Raw genomic sequence first — 23064 nt, forward strand, 5'->3', positions numbered from 1 at the left:
AAAATCAATTCAAGAAAAAATTATACCAAACGTAAAATTAAAAAAAGTTCATGCTTGTTTTTTAGAACATTATTGTAGGTATGAATACCAATAGCAATAGAGTGATGTATATGTATATTCACCAAACGTTTCCAATTTGTTAGTTGTCAACTAATCAAATTCTAATCGACGTAAAACTTATCAAATTCTCATAAGCTGTACATTTATCTCGTTATCAGAAGGAAAATTAACGACAGCGTATAATTTTAGAATTGTTACTACTAAACTTTTAGCCAGGAAGTAGGTAACTCAGTTGACTTTATGTTTATGCGCTTATGTCTAAACAACAGAATGCATTGCAAGCACGATAAATGTCAGCCACAAACAGGATAAACGAAAGGGCAAAATGGCGTTTTTTCTCAGTGAGGAATTTTAGGAAGAACAAGTTACAAATTTTGTGCAGTAAAGCTTAGAGAAAATAAATTATATTGCAGTTTGTATTATAAAAGCTTGCATTAATAAAACCATTCATAAGGAAATAAGTATACAAAATCAATGAAAATGTAAAAAAGCTAACCCAGTTAAGAGGAATTTGTAGTGAATCATATATTAAACGCCCTCAATAACATTCCTCGCACTCTTCTCCGAAACACATACAACAACACAGGTGTTTGTGCAATGCACAACTAGAACTTGTCAAGTGCAGTTTTTGCAGCACTCAAGATGAAAACAACAAATGAAGTGACGAGGCAATAATTGGTGATGAGAAAGGGAAACATCTAATGTGTATTGTGGAAAGTGAAAATTTCTGCGAGATTTTGTTTGGACGAATCGATTTTTTAACTTCCTCTGAGACCGATGCACAAAGTTAAATTTTTAAATGAAAATGCATACAAAAAGCCAAAATACAAAAGTTTAGTCCATATAACAATTTGGAATTGATATAATGTGTGAAGATGTTTGCGACAGTAGGGCGTACACTGTTGATACTAATGTTTTTGTTGCATGTTGCAAGAATCAAAATGCATTAAAAAAGTAAGAACATTAGTGACCGTAATAACAACGACAAATCTATTTCGCTTCACTGGAGCGTTCAGTTGCAGACGCATCGTGCTCGCGCTGACTGCAGAAACCAACCACTACAATATTGGTAGCAAAACCATTCGGTTGAAGTTTGGATGATATCCCAATGTAGTACGATAAAATCTAGAGCTAATAATTATTAGAAAAATTTTTAAAATTGGCGCATTAAGCCCAAATAGTGTCTAACAATGGAATTAAAAGTATGGGTGGAAGGCATTCAGCGGATCGTGTGTGGCGTTACAGTGAACACAACATGTCAGGTTCGTGATTGTTAACATGAAATTTCACTCTTAAAATTTAAACCCAATTAAATACAATTTAATTTTAGCTACTTAGGTATAAAAGAAAATTGTATATAATGGGTGTGTAATTTAAGCCTATATTGATGCGTGGCTATCAAAGCGCACACTCTTATGTTTTATACACACATATTTTATTACTTGGTAGGTATGTGGTTACCGAGCTATATATTGTTAAAATACATTATTTTCTATTATGAGTATATTTAATAAGATTACCAATGCTTTTTCTCGTTTAATAGGATGTGGTTTTCGCGCTGGCGCATGCCACTGGTAAAGTGGGCCGCTTTACGCTTATAGAACGTTGGCGCAACAATGAACGTTTGCTGGCGCCGAATGAAAATCCGCTTAAGCTATTGATAGAATGGGGTGAATATGCCAATGATGTGCAATTTATACTGCAGCGTTCGGAAAATAAAATACAACAACAACAAGCGCAACGCATAGAAAACACTGTTGCAAGCAACACTAGCAACAATAACAACAGCAGTACTACTAACCATGCCACAGCTGTGATGTTGAGAAAGCCTCTAGGCTTAAGCAATAGCAATAATAATAATACTAGTAATAGTCATAGTAATATCAACAACAATAATAACAACACAACTAGCAGTAATTATAATCAACAGCAAGTAAAGTCTCCACACTTGTCCGAATTAAACTCGAATTTGAATATATCGCCACACCTAGAAATATCACGAGAATTGAAAAAGAAAAGTTTTGGGTGCGTATGACTTTGGAATAATTAATTTTTTTAATTAAATTTAACCCTATATTTCTTGCAGACCTCATGATGTTAAACACATTGAAAACATTGGAATTGTTAAGGGTATTCCACAGCGTCCTAATAACAGTAAAATTAATAGTACCAACAATAATAATAATAATGTAAACAACCAACAACATGTGCCGCTCCAAAAATCACCCACACCCACAAGCTCTCCACTTTCTCCTCACGACGCGCGCATCTCACGTTCACCCAATTCAACAGCAGACAACAATAACTCTTCGCCATTGCCGCAGCTCATACCGCGCCATGAGAAATCCCATTCAAATCCCACTGAAATGTCCCGAACGCATGCTCACACTTTTTCCGACGGTGCCGGATTTTTTAACGATTCGCAGCACACAAACAGTGACACCAACAATAACAATAATATATATCATCAATTAGGTACGCAGACTAGCAAATCAATCAATGAAATCAATTTGGCTGTTGTGCGAGAATCGCTTGATCGTCGCATAGCCGCAGACAGTCCGGATGTGCTGTATGCTACACCGCACAGCAAAAACTTCAATAGCAGCGGCAACCATCAGCACAATAATAACAATAGCAGCAACAGTTGTAGCAGCAGTAGCAGCGAAAATCTCCTCGATATCTACAATGGTAATGTTAATCGTAGTGGCGGTGACATGCCGCCAGATTTATTGTATAAAAATGCACCGACAATATCGGCGAACGGCGCACTAGTTCCACCACCCTACCGTGATCCTCCGCCACCGCGCAATAGCCCCTTGCAATTGCAGCAACATCAACTTCATACTCAGCAAATGTCATCAGCTGGACTGGGTTCTGCAGTGGTGAATAGTTATAACCAAGATTACAACAACACTAGCGATTACGACGTGGAGCATTTGAGCGGCAGTAGCAACGGTGTAGGAGTAAGGGAAGGTTGTGGCAGTGTCGGCAGTATAGAGGAGAGCGAAAGTATATTTCAGGCAACCCAATACAATGATTTGATGCAGTTGATCAAATTTCAACGAGAAAAGATTTCGGCGCAACAACTGGAGTTGAGTAAAGTAAGTAGCTTTTGAAATATTTTAGATGAAAAATGTGTAATATTTGATTAATTTCACCTTCAGTACGATGCCGAGATAATTTATTTGGAGAACAAAGAACGTGATCAAGCGCAAGAGCTTGAAGCGATTTCTCGTGAAATTACTAAAGCCGATCAGATCTTTCGACAGGGGAGTGAGCAGGTAAGCATAGTATGCATTTTTTCGAATGTTTTTTTTTTAAGCTGGTAGCTGAGCCGAATGGGTTGGTGCGTGACTGTCATTCGGAATTCAGAAATAACGTAGGTTCAAATCTTTGTGAAACACCAAAATGAAGAAACATTTTTCCAAAGCGGTCGCCCCTCGACAGGCAATGGCAAACCTGCGATTGTATTTCTGCCATGAAAAAGCTCCTCATAAAAAATATCTGCCGTTCGGAGTCGGCTTGAAACTGTAGGAACAATATCAAGACGCACGCCACAAATAGGAAGCGGAGCTCGGCCAAACACCCAAAAAGGGTGTACGCGCCAATTAAATATCGAAATTAATAAATAAAGCTGCGATTAAGTGGTTCGGTACCTAAGCCGTAACTGTAACCATAACTTTAAATGAATATAGGTACCGCACCATAACGCCGTAACCATAACCGCATCCGTATGTATCTATCGAATTTTGGGTTTTCGCCGTAACAGTAAGCAGCTGTGAAATACTTGACCTTTGTTTTGATATTTGCAATACAAATTTGAAATAAACGACGGAAACTTAATAGACTTGGTGGAAAATTATCCGTGTTTGTTGTCCTTAATTCTACTTCAATATCAGCTGTTTGTGTTTACGGCTTGACTAATAGACAAATGCTGTAATGTTGCGGCTGTGGCGTTATGGCTACGCACCACTAATTGCAGCTAAAAGAAGTGTCTACGTTCGGAATCAATATATGGTCGAAATAAATATATAAATATAAATTAATATTTTTAGTGGAATAAAAACAGCAAAATCATATAAGGTTTCTATTTCTAATTTAATGAAAATTATTCATATACCTACAATTAGCACTTTAGCATCTAATTTTTTAAATTGCCTAAAATATCGTTTATTGAAGACGGCTGTTTCACTGAGATATCTCAGCTTCTACTTGAATTATGCGTTACACGGAGAACAAACTGAAAATTCCTGTAATATGGATCGTGTACGAATTTTTTGAATAATTTTCACTTATAGTGCTTAGTAATATCAATGATGGTGGCTTGATAAATACACACATTTACAAAATATTGATTATTCTTACAGTTGCAAACCCTACAGTATGTTGAGGAAGAGAATGAACTAGTGAAGCAGCAGGAGAAGACTTTGAAATCTGAAATTGCTTTGCTACGTTCCAAATTGGCTAATTGCGAAACTGAATTGCTGCAGTGCAAGAACAAGATTCGCCTGTTGATGAACGATATTGAAGTGGAGCAGCGGAGTAATGTGACTAAACAGAAGGCGAATCGGTAATTATAAATTTTAAATGTTTAATTTTCTAATTATATGTTTCTGCTGGAAGAAATTTGTAAGAGGCCCAGCAAAACCACCTGTCCGAAGTCTAAGTGTATACTTAGTTTTGTCATAAACTCAATGGCAAATTTTACAATGCATACGACGAGAACAAATTCGCAGAAAGAAGTTCCGTTATTTTTGTTTTTGTTCGTATGCATTGTCTACTCATAAATTGTACTCAGTTTTGTGGCAAATTTCGCATCTTAACAACGGAGTGGGAAGCTAAGGAAAATGGCATTGCAACAGTGTGGTAAAAGTGTAAGTGAGATTTACGAATTGCTGAAAAAATATTGAATTACTATTTCGAGAATGTTTGCTCACCGCACGATCAATCGTTTTTCCCAAACGTCTGAAGTGACAGACTGAAAAGGAAGTGGTCGTCTTCGGCTGGTTCGAACTAGTGCCGCCATAAAAGCTGTTCGAGAAAGAATTCGAAAAAAACCTCTTAGAAAGCAGAAAATCATGTCCGGGGAAATGAATGTATCGACCAGATCCATGTGAAGACCAATTAGAGACGATCTCCACTTGTAAGCCTTCCGTCTCTCAACTGGTCATATTTTGACAACGCGCTTGAAGAAAATTAAACGCGACAGATGCCAGCAGCTACGTCGGTGGCACGTGGTTAACGGCCATGAAAATATTCTTTCCACAGATGAGAAAATTGTCACTGTTGAATAAGTTTTTAATAAGCAAAACGACAAAATTTATGCTAAAACTTTTAAAGACGCAAAAAATGTTGTTTCGAAGGTTTAGCGCGGGCACTATGCCGCCTCCGTAATGGTTTGGCGGGAAGAGTCTTGCAAAGGCATTTCTGCGAACAAGATGTTAAGACCGCGGTAAAAGTGTATCGGGAGGATGTCTTGGAAGGCGTGGTGAAGCAGTTTAGCAGTATTCTCTTCAATGGAGAGTGTTGGATCTTCCAGCAAGATTCCGCTCCTGCCCATAAGACCAAAACGACACAGCAGTGCCTAAAAAGCAATATTCCTCGATTCCTCCAGATCTGAATCCATTGGACTACAGTTTGTGGAGAGAATTGGGGAACATAGCCTGTCGAAGACCTCACAGAAATTTGGAGAGTATCAAACCATCTTTGGTTCGAGCAGCGACGTCAATAACCCTGGAAATCTTGCGTGCTGCAATAGCTGAATAGTCCAATCGTTTGAAGGCTTGTGTAAAAGTAATTGGTGACCATTTCGAATGAAAATTATTATTTTTTTTTTAATATTTACATGATTAAATATATAGCGCACTTAGCTTGTAACAGAACTTATGGTAGGACTAAGCATAAATAAAGAAAGAAATGCTGCAGAGCTCTGCACCCGCAACCGCCCCCCGTGGCGCGGCCTCCCGACAACATCAGGCCACTCCCCATTTTGCGGAACGCACAGCAGGTCCAACGCAGACAACATCACGCATCCCTCACCCCCCGAATTACGACGACCCTCCCGCGAAGCTTCAAGCTTTTGCAACTGAACTGCAACGGACTAACGAGCAAGATTGACGAAATAGTCGACTTCATGAATCGGTTCGGAATTAAGATAGCTGCGGTCCAAGAGACAAAACTGCACGCTAGCTCCCCCCTGATTACCAGGGACGGCTATAACGTGCACCGAAAGGACCGCGAGCGAGACAACGGTGGTGGCCTAGCGTTCATAGTACACCATTCAGTGCAGTATCGTCTTATTGATGAAGGCATCGACCGCAGGGACAGCACCTTAGAACGTCAAGGTATAGCTGTCCGGTCAGGCGATGCCGAGCTCGAAATTTATAATATTTATATACCCCCTGTCACCTGCTGCCCGGCAGGATATCTCCCCGATATTGGTGCGCTCATCAGGGGAGAAAACCGATTGGTAGTAGGTGACTTTAACGCGCATCACGATCTTTGGCATTCAAGCCTGCCAAATGATCGTAGGGGACAGCTATTGGCAGAGCAGATAGACGATTCGACGTTCAGCACTGTAAACGACGACGCCCCCACTAGGGTAGTGGGCAATTGTAGCAGCTCGCCTGACATAACAATTGCTAGCGCTGGTCTGATAAATAGCATAACCTGGCGACCTATGCTATCGCTTGCATCAGACCACTTGCCCATTATCATCTCGATCGAGAGACCCGCCGATTTTGTTTCCGCGGATCACCGGTCATATATCAACTTTAACAAAGCTGATTGGACCAGATTCGCGGAATTTACCGAGAACATCTTCGCAGCCCTACCCACTCCCACCGATGTGCGCGCAGGCGAACGCGCATTCCGCAAGGCGATTACAGCCGCCGCGGCTCGCTTCATACCTGCTGGACGGATCCGGGAATTACGTCCCAATTTCCCAGCCGAAGCAGCCGTTATGGCAAACGAGCGTGACCGTCTACGCCAGGCCGATCCCGGGGATCCTCGTATAAAGGATCTCAATTTGGAGATCCGGCAACTGGTCACTCAACATAAGCGGACCAAATGGGTAGAGCATCTGAAGTCCTGTAACTTCACCTCTGGTGTGAGCAAGCTCTGGTCCACCGTAAGGTCCCTGTCGAACCCGACGAAGCACAACGACAAGGTGGATATCACCTTCAACGGTCGTACTTCGTCGGACCCGAAGAGATGCGCGAGCTACTTTAGCCGGCAATTTATATTGCATCCTCCGGTCGACAGATCCAAGCGTTGTGCCACCAGACGGCTGCACAAACTGCCCTACAACAGTACACCGCTTGCTTTCACCAGCGACGAGGTTCAGGGGGCCATCAAAAACATGAAACCATCAAAAGCCATTGGCCCCGACGGACTAAACATGCTGATGCTGAAAAAGCTGGGTCCATTGGGAGTAGAATATCTCACAAAGGTCTTCAACCTGTCTATGGCCACTCTCATCATTCCTGATAAGTGGAAATTAGGGAGAGTGGTCCCACTGCTGAAGCCTGGGAAACCCGCCAACCAAGGGGAGTCTTATCGTCCGATAACTCTCCTTTCCCCAGTAGTGAAGACACTTGAGGCCCTTCTACTCCCACTCCTCACTCAACACCTGACTCCAGCCCCACACCAGCATTTCCGTAGAGTGCACAGTACCACCACGGCACTCACCGTCATAAACACCCAGGTAAACCGCGGCCTCAACCAAAACCGCCCCTGCGAGAGGACTGTCCTAGTAGCGTTGGACCTACAAAAGGCTTTCGACACAGTCAGCCACGCCACGCTACTAGATGACATTTTACAGTCGACACTCCCGCCAGGGCTGAAGAGGTGGACCGCGAACTACCTGAGTGGTCGTCACTCGTCGGTAGTATTTCGAGACCAAACCTCAAAACAAAGAAAAATAAAGCAAGGAGTACCGCAGGGTGGTGTCCTTTCACCCTTGCTTTTTAATTTCTATATTTCGAAACTCCCCCAGCCACCAGAGGGAGTCTCACTGGTCTCATATGCCGACGACTGCACGATAATGGCGTCGGGCAATGACATTGATGGCCTATGCTCAAAAGTAAACGACTACCTCGCCAGCCTTTCTCGCTTCTTCACTGCGAGAAACTTAAAACTTTCTCCCACTAAATCCACGGCGACCCTATTTACCACCTGGACAAAGGAGGTCAAGCTGCCACTTCAGGTTCACGTCGATGATACCCCAATTCCGACGATAAACAACCCCAGAATTTTGGGAGTCACCTTTGACAGCTTGCTCTCCTTCTCGGCGCACACAACCGCTATTGCAACGAAAGTACAGAATCGCAACAAGGTCCTCAAGTCGCTTGCCGGCAGCACTTGGGGCAAAGACAAAGAAATGTTGCTGTCGACTTTCAAAGCAATAGGCCGACCGGTTCTGAACTATGCCGCGCCTGTCTGGTCGCCTGGAACCAGTGATACGCAGTGGACGAAGCTTCAGACCTGCCAGAATACTGCCATCAGGACCGCGACAGGATGTCTCCTGATGTCCCCTATTCACCACCTACATGACGAGGCGCACATGCTCCCGGTTAAGGAGCATAACAAAATGCTCGGCAAGCAGTTTCTGCTTGGGTGTCACCGTAGGCCTCACCCATGCAGACACCTGCTCGAGCCTGAGCCACCTCCCAGGCACATCAGGAGACACTTCCTCAATTACGTGGACGAGATCCAGGACAAAACGGACAGACCTCTCCAGGATCAGACAGTATACAGACAGGCTATTAACGACATTCATCGGGAGACACTTACCACCTTCCTAAGCTCCCGACCCCCGAATGCCGTTATCGGAGTCCAACCACCACCTATCGCAGACGAAGAGCTCCAGCTTCCTCGAGAGTCCCGCGTAATCTTGGCACAACTACGTTCTGGATATTGTAGCAGGTTAAACTCCTACCTATCCAGAATCGACCCCGACATACTAAACATATGTCCTGCATGTGAAGGTACCCCGCACGACACTAACCACCTCTTCACATGCCCCATCAAACCCACTCATCTAACACCTCTCTCCCTCTGGACCCAACCCGTCGAAACTGCCAGTTTCCTGGGCCTACCGTTAGATGAGCTAGACGAAGACGACCGGTAATTTACACTACACTGACAGGGCGAAGATACTGCTACAACAACAACAACAACAACTACTCCATTAAGTACCAAATATTAGAATGATCCTAAATTATTGTTATTTTTTTACTTATTTTTAGTCAAAATGTTGAGCGTGACTTTCTCATGGAAATGGAGCGCATACAAAGCGAAATCGACCAGGCTATACACAACACGGACACGTCCAATAAAACTGCAGAAAATTTGAAGAAAGAAATCTTATTAATTGAGAATGCAATAACAGAAAAGAAGCGTCAGGTGTGCAAGAGAAAAAATGCCGGCAAAAATATATAACTTAACAATTTTGTTATATTTTAGGTGGAACAATTGGTCAACGAAATGAAAGAAGTAAATTTGCAAAGTCTGACGGTCACTACGTCCGAAGAAATTAAGCATTTTATGGAAGGTAAGTGAATTAGTTTTATTAGGTTATGTTTTTATAAGAGATATACATATATACCATACATATATACATAAATGCTTTTTACTTTGCAGGTTCCAATAAACCCGGCAGTAGTCGTCGCATAATCGGCTCACCTAGGCAGTTGGAAAATGCGGTACCCACCAGCAAAAATCCGCATGGTGTTTGGGTTTAATTGTAAGGCGCAGTAGAAAATTACTATTCTGAAATTATTCTTATAAAAAAATTTATAATTGAGGAAATAATCCATGCGGGAAATATGAAATGCGCAAGACGAAAGTAAGCGAAATTAAATGATAAAAATTGAGCGCTTTGAAAATTTCAAAAAATACATTTTTTCGAAGACGTTATTCGACAGTTAGTGACTAGCGCACGTTTATTGCTCTATCATTTAATTGTTTTTCAAGCCGAGATACAAATTATTGTAAATCGCAACATTTTAAGAGCAACAACGACAACAATGTGCATATCAAAAACACAAAAATACTTGTGTTACTAAATATGCTGCTGAACTACAGACGAATTATAATGAAACGAACTAAATTTAGAAACTCAACTGCACATTTTTTACATATCTTGCAAACAAGGAAATACATATACACCCATTTGAAATACATTATTCAAAAATTTATTAAGGCAACTATTTCAAAGCCACTTTTTATGGTGTATCATATTTAAAATATGTACTTAACATAAATAATCGTATGTATGGAAAGAAAGTTCAAGAAATTTGTATTTTCGACTAAAGTTCACAATTAAAGATCTCTGTTGAAACTTTAAATGTTACAAAACAGTTATAAGTAATTTGTTAATACATATAAACCCAACCCGATACTATAATTCTTATGCCACAATAAGCGTATGAAAATTTTCAAAAAGAAATTTTGCTGCTTTAGACTTACTTAGAGTGATCTATTTTCTTATGATTATAAATATAAACAAAATTATAAGTGTTTTAATGTGCAATTCAAACACTTTGCAGCTTAAGACTATAACAACGCATTCCATTTTGTTGAATTTTACAACAACTACTGCTGCATATTTTAACATTCCAATATTTTTTAGAATATTTTTTTAGCTTAAACTGCCTTTTTTAACCAAGTCAAGTATGATTTAAGTTTATTACAATAATATGTTTCGTAGGCGATTTTATATTTAATTTTAAAAATTTTATAGTTTAGTAAAAAGACTTGAGAGTGCAAATTTACCCACGAAAATTAATATGTTAAAAACAAAAGCCTTCATTTTGATAGAAAGGAGTCTGACATGTGAATGAAAATCCATAAGTCTATTTAGTTTACAATTTACATATTGAGTTACTTTAAGATAAGCTCGTGCGAGAAGAGCTTCAATGATATATTAAATTGTAAATTTTTAGTTTGCTAAGCAACTCATAATTATTATAATTCTTATTAGCTAAATAATTTCTATGCAATATTTGTGAGAAGTAACTGATAAACTTAAAGTTGCCCCGTCGGGTGCTGTTAGATTAATACTTAAAAGCTATTCGCAACAAATATATTTCATCTAAATAATAGTGCTTTAATTTTCATGTGCTTTATATGTATAATAGTTAAGTGAACTTTCCATTGAGCATTAAGGATGTTTTATATAAAATTTTTTTTTTCGACGTTAAACTTTATTTGAATTGTTGAAAGTTTTAATTTTTTAAATGTGAAAATCTCGTTTCTACAAAATGGGTTACATATACTTTATCTTAGTTTTTTATACAAAATATAAAAAAAAGTACTTTTGCTTTGTGCTAGCTAAAGAAAAGAAAATATTCAATGGCATATTAAATGAAAAAAGTTACACATCAAAACGCTGTTTATCAAACACGAAAATTTCAAACCCCTTTAAATAAGGCAAATGCATACCTGGCAATATTTTGTGCATCAGTCCGCATGTAGAGTAGTAATAACAAAGTGCATTCATTAAAGTTTTGCACGTTTGATTGTCAAAGTAGAAAACACAGAATGAATTCGCCTTGTTTCGTTCTTTGCTGACAGCCGCATGGACTCGGCGAAAAAAAAAAAACAAATCAGCTGATTTACCGGTACCAGCCAATAAGAATAGAGAAATAGATTGCGAATTCGCTGTGTCGTAAGAGTCCATGAATAAACAAACAAAAGAAAGGGGAATTACTTGTTTGTGAAGAAGAAGAAGAAGACAGTGGGAATAATCAAACAGAAGAAATTAAACAATACACACACATACTCTTGCCAATGCGCAATCCGTATAAAAACGGAAGCAAACTGCATTTGGAGGCATTATAAAGGGTTTTCCAATAAGAGGTGGATATTCAAAATTTGATTTCGTTGCTTGTACGGCACGTAGCACCGTCTTGTTGAAAATAAACGTTGTCCAGATCAATACCATCCAATTCCGGCCATTAAAAAAAAATCGTGAATCATCTTTCGATAGCGCAATCCATTCACCGTAACTGTTGCTCCTGCTTCATTTTCGTAAAAGTAAAGTCCAATGACTCCTCCGGACCATAAACCGCACCAAACAACCACGAGGATAGAGAGGTTTTTCAACAATAACTCTTGGATTTTCTGAGCCCCAGATCCGACAATTTTTGCTTATTGATGAAGCCACCGAGGTGGAAATGGGCCTCATTACTCATTATGATTTTTCGATGGAATTCCGGATCATTTTCATGCATTTCAACGACCCAATCAGCAATGACACGACGTTGTTGATGATGGGCCGGTTTGAGTTCTTGTGTTAACTGTACTTTATAAGCCTTAAGACCCAAATCTTTATGCAAAATACGGTGTAATGACGTTTGTGGAATGCCTAATTCCAAAGAACGACGAAGAATAGACAAAACTGGGTTTTCTTCAACACTTTCGGCTACAACAGCAATATTTTCGGCTGTTCTTGAGCGACGTGCACGAGTTTTATTCTTCACATCAATAACTTGTCCCAACAGCTCGAATTTTTTCACCAATTTCTTTATTGCGGTCCGACAAGGTGCTTCACGATGACCGAAAAATGTTTATATTGAAAATTTTAAATTGAATTTTAATCATTTCAATGTGTTGTTCAATCGTGTATTGTTCCATTTTTGTTAATCGTGTAGTTTCTACTTGTCAAATATCAAAAAATGACAGCTTTAAAAGTGACATCTACCGAAATAGCGGACTATTCAAAATAACACCTGTTATTGGAAAGCCCTTTATAATATTAATATGTGCTTTCACAATTTAACATGCAGCACTTCGCTTTTATTAGTTTCTTTAGCCTAAATCTCACAAATATTACCAAACCATTCACTGAATTTTCACCAACATGCAAGTTCTTTTTTCGTTTTGTTCGTTTGCCTTGTCTTGGAAAGGGAACTGTCGTCAGACTTGTCAAAACCGCGAAAAATAAAGTAACTGTTTTGGAAAGGTGCCATCTATGGTACTCAATTCGCCTTGGTATAGATCCATAAGTAAAAACACTTTCAGCTGGTTGTCAAAAAATGCCCATAGCTGATACCACCTGATTCCAATTTTTCCATATTTTTTCTATTATTTTTAATATTACCATAAAAATTCTAATTTGGCATATCAACCCCACCAATACGCAAAAAGACGAAGCACTCACACTATCATATACTTGGATGCCTGTCAAGCTCACGCCAATGGTACCTGCAAAAAAAAAAAAATAGGAAGAAGAAGAGTGTTTTACTTGAATTTTAGTACAATGGTTGAAATAAAATAGATTAGCTTTCGCCACTTCATTTTGTGCTGACATCCTAATATTTGAGGCAAAATAAAAAAATCAGCTGCTCTACTGATATCACCTTGTATAGATTCGCCTTGCTTTTAAATAGCTAAAAATATATTTATAAAAAGTATAATAATAGAGTGGTGCAATTAAAAAAAATATCTCACTTAGAAAATACTTTTAAGTTTTAAAATTGTCTACGTTTTAAAAATACCTTGTATATATACATACATACATTCTTAGTCAAGAATTGGCATTGTGGCCTTTAATTTTATCATTCCACTAGAATTGAGTTGTTGCTGTTTTGACAGTATATATTATGTTCCACAAGTGGGTGTAGTAAATAATTTGCTGTTTTTTTATTTTTTATTTTATGTTGTCACATTTACGTCTAGCTAGTCTAGCTATAAGAGTAGTGTCCCCCCGACATTCGGTCCTGCGTTACCGTAGCGACCCAGATTTACATTCGGCCAAGAACATCTTGGCTTGAACAAAGGCTTCGAAATTCCTTTCCCGGATATTGCAATGTAGAGCCTTACTTTTGGTTTATATTCAAGATCCATTGAGCTGAAATTTTTGAAGTTTTTTTTAACGTTTTTAAAAAATTTGTACGTAACTCTGATGGTAATTCATTTCTGCAGCGGCGTCACGTTGGCTCTCTTCTTCGTTCTTGATTTACGTGATTTTGCACGAGTGTAACAAATCGCGTCAGTCGTTTATTTCTCGTGCTAACCGACGCCAATTTGAAACACCAAGTGAATCTAAGTCCTCCACCTAATCTTTCCAACGCAGAGGAGGCCTTTCTCTTCCTCTGCTACCACCAATATCATCGGCATACGTCAACAATTGTCCGCTCTTATAAAATATTGTGCCTGAGCGATTAAGTTCTGCGGTTCGCACGATATTTTCAGCATCAGGTTAAAGCAGCCACACGACAGCGAGTTACTGAAACTCGCTTGGTATCAAACGGTTCAGAGAGGTCCTTCCAAATTCCTATGGCGCTGCTTGTATTGAGCAACGTCATTTTGTATAGCCGTATTAGTTTTAAGGGGCAAATTCAGGCATCGCGGAATATAGGTAACTCCGTTTCGTACTGTCGAAAACAGTTTTGAAGTTGACGAAAATACGGTGTTTGGATTCTCCTTTCATGGGTCTTTTCCAAGACTTGGCGTATAGTGAGTATCTGGTCGATGGTGGATATGCCAGCCACACTAATAAGGTCCAAGGTCTAATTAGTTGGCTAATGGTGGGCTTCAGCCTTTCACACCTTTCACAAAATACGCTCGATAGATCTTTATATGCGATATTTAGAAGACTTATCCTGCGGTAATTGGCGCAGGTTGCAGTATCACCCTTCTTGTGGATCGGGTAGAGCACACTTAAATTCCATCGGGATCTTCACATTCTTTGTGACATGCGCAGCTGTCACCGTTTAACAAGTTCGAGAAGTGTAACCTTCATTATTTAAGCACGCTCTGGACGTCAGTCACCAGATCGTCGTCTTTGTTCTTACAGGAAAACACCCCAATCTACCTTTCTGGTAGAATTTTCGGGCGTTTTTCTTTTGGCCAGCATTTCAAGCTCCTCGCACTCACTTATTTCGTTCTGCCTTTTTCAGCTCCCGGTAGCGATCCTACATGGCTAGCTTGCGCGAGCAGCTTGACATTCCTCATTGTACCAATTGTTTTTTCGGGCTCGCCGAAATCAAATTCTGTATGTAACTGAAGTATTGCGACTATTATTTCGAATCATGCTTTGAACCATCGGTCGAATAAATTTTGAGCAAAGAAGCAATATAAAGATCTACTATAAACTCGATAAAACGGCGTCCGAGACACCATGTAAAGTGGTGAAGGGAATTATTTTAAATAAAACAAACCAATTTTATTAAATTTTTTTTAGCTCTCTTAAATTTGCATTAGTTGGTGAACTTTTGAGACAGACCTTGTATATACACATGTGTTCACTTAATAGCAGCGCAAATTTCAATTTTTTTTTTTTAATTTTTTTTTTTATAAAAATATAGTTCATACTACAACAAAAAAATATAACTTAACGTTTCAAGCTGTGTACAAATTTAAAAAAAAAGTTTCATCAAATTTCAAACCTTTTAATCAGAATATTTTGAATTTTTAGTTTCAATCTTTGCAAGAAATTAAAAAAAAAATCCAACAAATTTCCATAAAAATATCAAATTTCTTAAAAATTTCAAAAATTCTCTGTATGTAGTTGCACAGCATAGTGAATTTCGGTATAATTTCTTTCGAAATTAGGAAGGAACTGCCGTTACGGTGAATGGCAAGCGCTATCGAGCCATGCTGACGGAACTTTCTTTCCAAAAGGTAATCAGCTAAATATCGACGAAATTTGAATCCAACAAAACGGCGCTACTTGAGTTATAGCGCGCTTAACAATCGAATTATTGTAATATTCAAGCCAACATTAACGCCATATGGCCAGGAAAAAGTAGTCAAAAATTGAACTCGTCGAATGGATCATGTAAATCGTAGCCGCGGGGACATATGCCGGATATCACATTAAAAAAAATAAATGTCATGAAATTAATTCGCAGATTATGATAAAAAATAAAAAAATCCAATCCAACAATATTTTTGTTTTGTATTATCATTTTAAGTTCTCAAGCTTAAAAAAATACCCGATACAAACATTAATAAAAAATAATGAAAAAATATATTTCACACTATCACTTTTAAATAGCTTTAGGCCATTTTTTCTCTTTACGCATATCTTATCGCATATCTACACCGAGCACACTGTTGAATCTACACGATTACAAAAACAAAAACAGGAATAAATATACTACATGCAAATCTTAACGGAACCATATCAAAACTCACATCTCGTACACTTACACTCTTAACACTAAAATGAATTTTTTTTAAATCCTTCAAAACAAGTCATATTTTTACGACTATTATTCTGCGTGCAATGCTTGTAAAATGTATCGAATGCATGAAAAAGAAAAGACGAATTGTACTTAAACTGTGTCAAAAGATTGCAGTAGCATATCATATAAAACGATATTCCTCTAACTATAATTAAATAGAATAAAAAAAAATTGTTATTACAAACACAAAAAAAAAAAATTATGTAATTTTTGCATTTCCAATCAGCAGCAAATTGTAGTCTACACACACAGCACCTAAATAATTGCATAACTAAATCCACTAGAGCAAATAAACGCAAGGACAACGATCCAACAACAACAATTGAATACTATCTATCAACAACGCAAATTGCAATTTAGCAAAGAATTCAATATTTTAGAAAATATATGCAAATTTAAAAAATATGAATACGAATGTGTTTTCATTCAAGAAAGGCGTGCAAGGGCGCTGTTCAGGTAAAAGATGATGTTGGGGAGGTTTTCATTGTTATATTCATCCACACTGGAATACTAGGGTGTTCTAATTATTTAACATGACGTTTGGTTGAAACAAGCAAATGGATATTATACAGCCATACATGTATACGGAAAAGTTCGGATTATTAAGTAGTAATCGATCTAGCCGTATCTGCCCGTCAGGCTGTCTGTACGGATGAATTGAGAAAAATTGCGAAAAAATCGATTTCAAAAATGTGTTGAAAAATTGGACCGATCGTGTGGGATGGTGCATGGCTAGCCGAGGCAGCCATATGAATGAAGTTGTGTTCCATCATTAACCAGAAGGATTGTACTTCAAAATAAAAAAAAACAGTTTGGAAAAATATTAAGTAGTTTCTTTTTTATCGCATTTTTAATTCCGTAAAGTTATATGGCGGACCCTGTATAAGCGGCCGCCGTAGCCGAATGGGTTGGTGCGTGACTACCATTCGCAATTCACAGAGAGAACGTCGGTTCGAATCTCGGTGAAACACCAAAATTAATAAAAACATTTTTCTAATAGCGGTCACCCTTCGGCAGGCAATGGCAAACCTCCGAGTGTATTTCTGCCATGAAAAAGCTCCTCATAAAAAGTTCGGAGTCGGCTTAAAACTGTATGTTCCTCCATTTGTGGAACAACATCAAGACGCACACCACAAATAGGGGCAGAAGCTCGGCCAAACACCCAAAAAGAGTGTACGCGCCCATTATATATAACGGGTGGCGCAAAATTAATCGGGTGGCGTAAAATTAACCATTAAACTTTTTACTAAAAAAAAAAAAAATAATGATGAATGAATGATGGAAATCTTTATTTTGACCCTTACGTGCTCCATTGCTTGTCTGTTTATATGCTGCAGCTGTCTAGCTCACAAGTGTCAAATATGATTGCCGTAGGACGATATTTGCAAATATTATAAATCTTTCCATAATTGATTAATTTTGCGCCATCTGTTATATAAGTAGATTATCTACTTTTTCGAGATTAACTCCGTAATCCGTAATTAAAAAGTGAGATTTCACATACAACATTTCTCCAAAAATCTGAGATTGTATAACAATAATTTCAGATAATAACGATACTTTTTGACATACAACCCTGTATTTTCTGTGTAATAGACCATTATATTTACGCGTGTAAAGAAAAACGTCAAAGTAAAAACTAAATAAAATGGATGCCGGCAAAGAAAACAGGTTTGCGGACATAATTCTAATAAAATGTTTGTTAGGTATTATTAATAATAGATTCATTTTACAGAAAAAAACATGTGTCCATAAACGTGTGTCCCCTTATTACTTATTATACTCGTAAAATGTAATATCGAATTTCGAGTGCGTATTGCTGCCATAATTTTTTGAAACCTCAGTAGACGTCGTTTGCGGATTTCCTCGAACTGATTATTATTAGCGCAATTAAATTAGCTATTCCTTTTTCTAAATTAGCTAAAGTTAATAATAATTAACCAAACCAAAACCACCGAAATATTCCACCAAAATAAATAATTTCTATGAAGAAAACCTTTCACAATAGTATTGGCAGCTGATTATCAATTTTGCAGGTAATCTGTCATATGTGAACGGGTAGATTAATTTTGTGGATTTATCGGTAATTAACGCATATGTGAAAGTACTTTAAGTTTGTTTTTTCGTCATAGGATGTGCATCATAGGGCTGTCATAATGGGTCCTTTGCGGCAACGCATTTGTCTGACGTGACGTGTAAAACGTACCGTGGTGCTACAATGAAAGTATTGCAAAAAAGCAACAGATGTTCATGTTGTGAATGTCGAGGAATGTGTTGGTTGTGAAATACATTCTGTCGAAAAAGTACCGGGAAATGTTCAATAAAACGCAAAATAATTGTTTAATTATCAAAATTTATTTTTTCGCTTTCAAAATAAGTTTCATTCGAAGCAATATGCATTTGCCAGCAATTAGTCCAGTCATCAAAGCACCTCTTAACCGCGTTTGAAGAGATCTTCTCCTTAATGACCTCAATCGACTCAAAGCGGCGTCCGCGGAGTGCCAATTTAAGTTTTGGGAAAAGGAAAAAGTCACAGGGGCTAAATCCGGTGAATACGGTGGTTGTTCGATGATATTTGTCGAGTTTTTGGTTAAAAAAGTGTTTACAATATGAGCTTTGTGAGACGGTGCGTTAGCATGCTGCAAAATCTATGAGTTTCTTTCCACAAATTGGACCGTTTCCTACGCACATTCTCTCTCAAACGTCGCATAACATCCAAATAATATTCTTTATTTGCCATAGAACCATTTGGAATGAATTCCGAAAGTATTATGAGCTTTGTGAGACGGTGCGTTAGCATGCTGCAAAATCTATGAGTTTCTTTCCACAAATTGGACCGTTTCCTACGCACATTCTCTCTCAAACGTCGCATAACATCCAAATAATATTCTTTATTTGCCATAGAACCATTTGGAATGAATTCCGAAAGTATAATACAACACCAGGATAATCGTTTTCTTTGATTTGAGTAGCATGACTTTCACTTTTGACCGACTGTGACGTGTGTTTTTCGGTTTCGGCTCATGTGGATAGCGCCATTCAGTCGCCTGTTGACTGGTTTGCATGTCAAACTCTTATACCCACGTCTCATCACCTATTATGATGCGCTGGATAAACGTTGGGTCCGAATTCACTAGCTCAAGCATGTCTTCAGCCACCTTCTTCCGAAGAATTTTCTGAAAGAAATTCAACTCTCTTGGAACGAGTCGAGCAGCCACGTGTCTCATGCTCAATTGATGGTGTAAAATGTTGCGAATAGATTCGTGAGAGACGCTAAGATAACGAGCTACCTCTCTCAAACTTAAATAATGGTTTTCCAGCACCATCCGTTGAAGACGTTGATGGGCGACCAAATCGGGGCAAATCTTCCACGACTTCGCGGCCCTCTGCAAAAGTCTTATACTACTCGTAGACCCGTGTTTTTGATAAAGTACACTCGCCATAGGCTTTCTGCAACATTTTCAAGGATTCGGCATACGAAATCCCGTTCAAACACACAAAATTTAAGACAAATTCTTTGTTCGATATTTTTATCCATAGTGAAAATCGAAGAGCACACCTGCGGTTGACTGATCTATGTATAACGCTCGCTTTTTAAGTAAACCATTTCCTATATTTTTTTGACAGAATGTATGTTATAAAATTAATGCTTTTTGAAGCGAAAGGGGTTTTAATATAATTTAATGTAGTCGTAGACGGTGGGTGCGATCATAACTTCGAGATCGGGACGCAAATTAATTTTTCAGGACAACTTGGTTATGCGTAGCTTTTTCTCTACTCGTTCAAGCTTTTACGGAAAAGATAAAGCGTGCATTTGAATTTACACAATTAATTTAAATTTCATTTATTTTCTGCATTTAATTTTATATAATAAAAAACATCATCGATATAAATTTGCGCATTGGAAAATTGTACTTCTTTAAACAGTTGTTATTTTCACCGCCCTTGCCGTATGGCAAAAGTAGAAAGCTGCCAGTTTTTGTTCATTCCAGCATGGCGTACGGCTCGTATGCGGCGCCTTCGACTCAAATACACATAATCTATTTTGGATTGGGCCTATCATTCCCAAAACATACAGTTATGGCCAGAGTAATAGCGCCCTTCTAGTGCTCTCTATATGAATTGTTATTTCTTAGCAGATTAACTGATATTCATACATATTTTTATGCCCATCATGTGAGTCACATTTAAGATTTAGATTTATTGGAGGTTTGCTCTTCGACCTCATGGTCTTTTGTGCTCTCTACTCATCACAGAACCTCATCTAGACCCAGTTCCTTTATTAAACTTAAGACAGAGCTGGGTTGGGATGAGCGTATGTGCCTTTCTTCCAGTTGCAAATGGCCGATATGTCTCAACCTTCTCCGCGCTATAGCGATACATTTCAGGAGGAGATGCATTGGAGTCTCCTGAGATTAGTCGCAGAAACGACAAAAGTCCGTAGACCAAATCGCGATCATGCGCAGATAACTACGCAGTCTGCAATAGCCTGTGAGAATGCCCGTGACCATTCTCATTTTATCCTTGGGGAGAGGTATGAGGTTTTTGAACTTGTTTTGGTTGTACCACCCCAGTAAGGATTTTGCCTGGCATAGCCCCATAGTTTGGTGCCGGCAAACCTCCCTTAGCTTTAGCTATTTGTGCGTAACTCATCCAAGGCTTTGTTTTCATTGGGCGGAAGATTTTGCGGAGGATTTTTGGGCCTTTGCACATTGACGACGGGAGTAATGGCGATGGAACAATGAGCTGGATGAACTTAACAACGACATAGACTTAGCGTAGCGAATAATAGAGATTAAATAGCATCGATCTGCAAACATTTTACGTCAAATTTATGGAAGTGGACATTTTTACTATGGGAGTTTAATCGCAACATTAAAGGCGTTTGCCGAACGTTTAAATATTAAATATAAACAGAAACTAAGAAAAAGACCTCTTTTTTGGGTCATGGAATAAGAGATTAAATAAAAAAAATTTTTTTTTGAGCCACCCTAGTTAACACACTCCTGTTCACAACACATTACATTAACTATTTACTAGTTTAAATTTGTTTTTTATATACATAAGTATATAAATATATATATAAATATCAAACTTTGTAGAAAATTAAAAACAAATTAATTTTTATTAAAATTTCAAGCTTTTTAGGCAGAATTAATTCCTTTTTATGCAGGCACAGCCGGACACATTCCTTTTTATCCTTTTTAACTAATTCGTATGAATCACTAATCGACCCAAATTTCTTCGAGTATTTTTGCATTTAAATTTTATAAAATAATTCCTTTGACCTTTATTTTCAATTGCACCTGCCCTACTAACAACAAATTCTCTACAACCTCTCACTACTAAACGCCTTAACTTTTATTATTGCAGAAGTAATCCACCTATCATCACATATTCAGTTGCCCCCAAAAAGAATTCGTACAAAACAATCAGTTATATTGCTTCTATCCCCTGCTCTAATTTTTGAAAATAATCATCATTATTTTTGCTTTGCGAAAATAAACACTTAATTACCAGCACCATAAAGGCGATTATTCCATGGAACATCTTTATCATTGGAATGCACAACATCATCATGAGCTTACCATGGTAAATCGAGCACTTATTGCTGTTGCAGTTATATCTGCTGCTGCCGCTGCCGCTGTCGCTGCGTAAGCTGCTATTCTCCTTCAGTAGTTGTATTTGCTAGAGCATCATACGTTTGCTGGTCATTATCGCTGGCTCATCACGGTGTCTTCGTCTTCCTTTTATTCGTCATCATCGCTGCTTTGCTACTGTGGATTGCTGTTGGCTGTCGTTACTATCGCAGTCGATGTCGATGCGTCGACGTGCGCGTCGTGGTCGTTGTCGTTGTGGACATTGACAAAATCAGCAACAATTCGCCAATTTTCATTCAGTTGGATGCTGTGCGTGCCGGTGCAAGTACGTTGTCATTGTCGTTGTCGTTGTCTAACGAATAGAAGTGATTGTATTCGCGTTTGTGTTTTTTCTTCAAAACGCTTTTACTTTCTTGGCGTATCGGTGAAGCGGTTCTAGAATTTATTGGTATTCCCAGTTTACAATCCTTTTAAATGTGGAAAATGACATAAATAATGCTTGCGTGTGTGTTCTCTTTGATTGTCAGGAAAGTGAAATGAGAGAAGAATGGCGATTTGAAAATGTGTTCAAATTTAAATGGGTTTAGGCCGCTTATCGCGGCATCCGCACTCGCCTGCTAAGTGTGATAATCTGCGTATGTGTTTGTGGTTGAATTTGTTTTCAATACTAAATAAAATAAAATAAAAATTGAATTAAATAAATAAAATTAAATTAAATAAAGTAAAAAAATAAATCAATTGTAAAGATATAAAATAAAAGAAAATTAGATCAATTTAATTAAAAAATGAAATAAATAAAATAAAATTGAATTGAATAAAATAAAATAAAATAAAATAAATTATCGAACAAAATGAAATAATAAAATAAAATTATATTAAATTGTATAAAATTAATTAATATTAAATAAAGTAAAATAAAATAATTGGAATAAAAGGATATAAAAAAGATTTAAATTAAAAAATAAATAAATCGAATTAAATAAAACATATTATTGTAAAATGAATGAATTAATATAAAATAAAATTGAATTGAATCAAATTAAATAACATGAAATAAAATAAATTAAATTAAGGTGAACAAAATAAATTATTAAAGTAAAATAAAATAAAATTGGATCAATTAAATTAAAAATTAAATAAATAAAATTGAATTAAGTGGAATTGAATCAAAAGTGAACAAAATAGAATAAAAATAAATAAAATAAAAT

The 23064-nt window shown here is 37.7% G+C and overlaps 1 protein-coding gene across 2 annotated transcripts; it reads left to right on the forward strand.

The window, feature by feature from the left end:
- The first annotated feature begins 358 nt into the window (after nt 1–358).
- On the forward strand, nt 359–16231 carry LOC129253087 (uncharacterized protein DDB_G0283357). Of its 2 annotated transcripts, XR_008583696.1 has the most exons (9): nt 359–1322; nt 1604–2085; nt 2147–3161; nt 3225–3341; nt 4428–4630; nt 9309–9465; nt 9526–9613; nt 9703–9907; nt 15622–16231. XR_008583696.1 is itself a non-coding variant. In XM_054891332.1 (8 exons), exons 1-8 carry the CDS (start codon nt 1251–1253, stop codon nt 9801–9803), a joined length of 2235 nt encoding a protein of 744 aa, XP_054747307.1. In that variant the 5' UTR covers nt 359–1250; the 3' UTR covers nt 9804–11338. The 2 variants fall into 2 exon arrangements, 1 of the variants encoding a protein (XP_054747307.1); XM_054891332.1 differs by lacking the exon at nt 15622–16231 and having other exon boundaries at nt 9703–11338.
- The last annotated feature ends 6833 nt before the right edge of the window (nt 16232–23064 follow it).

The sequence above is a fragment of the Anastrepha obliqua genome, chromosome 1 (genome assembly GCF_027943255.1).
Source record: "Anastrepha obliqua isolate idAnaObli1 chromosome 1, idAnaObli1_1.0, whole genome shotgun sequence".
NCBI classification, from domain to species: Eukaryota; Metazoa; Arthropoda; class Insecta; order Diptera; family Tephritidae; genus Anastrepha; species Anastrepha obliqua.

Bases quoted from the DNA above. Each gene is read 5' to 3' on its own strand.
- LOC129253087 (XM_054891332.1), top strand. From the start codon at position 1,251: ATGGAATTAAAAGTATGGGTGGAAGGCATTCAGCGGATCGTGTGTGGC. The intron at 9,466-9,525 runs GTGTGCAAGAGA...GTTATATTTTAG, and splicing joins TAACAGAAAAGAAGCGTCAG to GTGGAACAATTGGTCAACGA. The intron at 9,614-9,702 runs GTAAGTGAATTA...TTTACTTTGCAG, and splicing joins AATTAAGCATTTTATGGAAG to GTTCCAATAAACCCGGCAGT.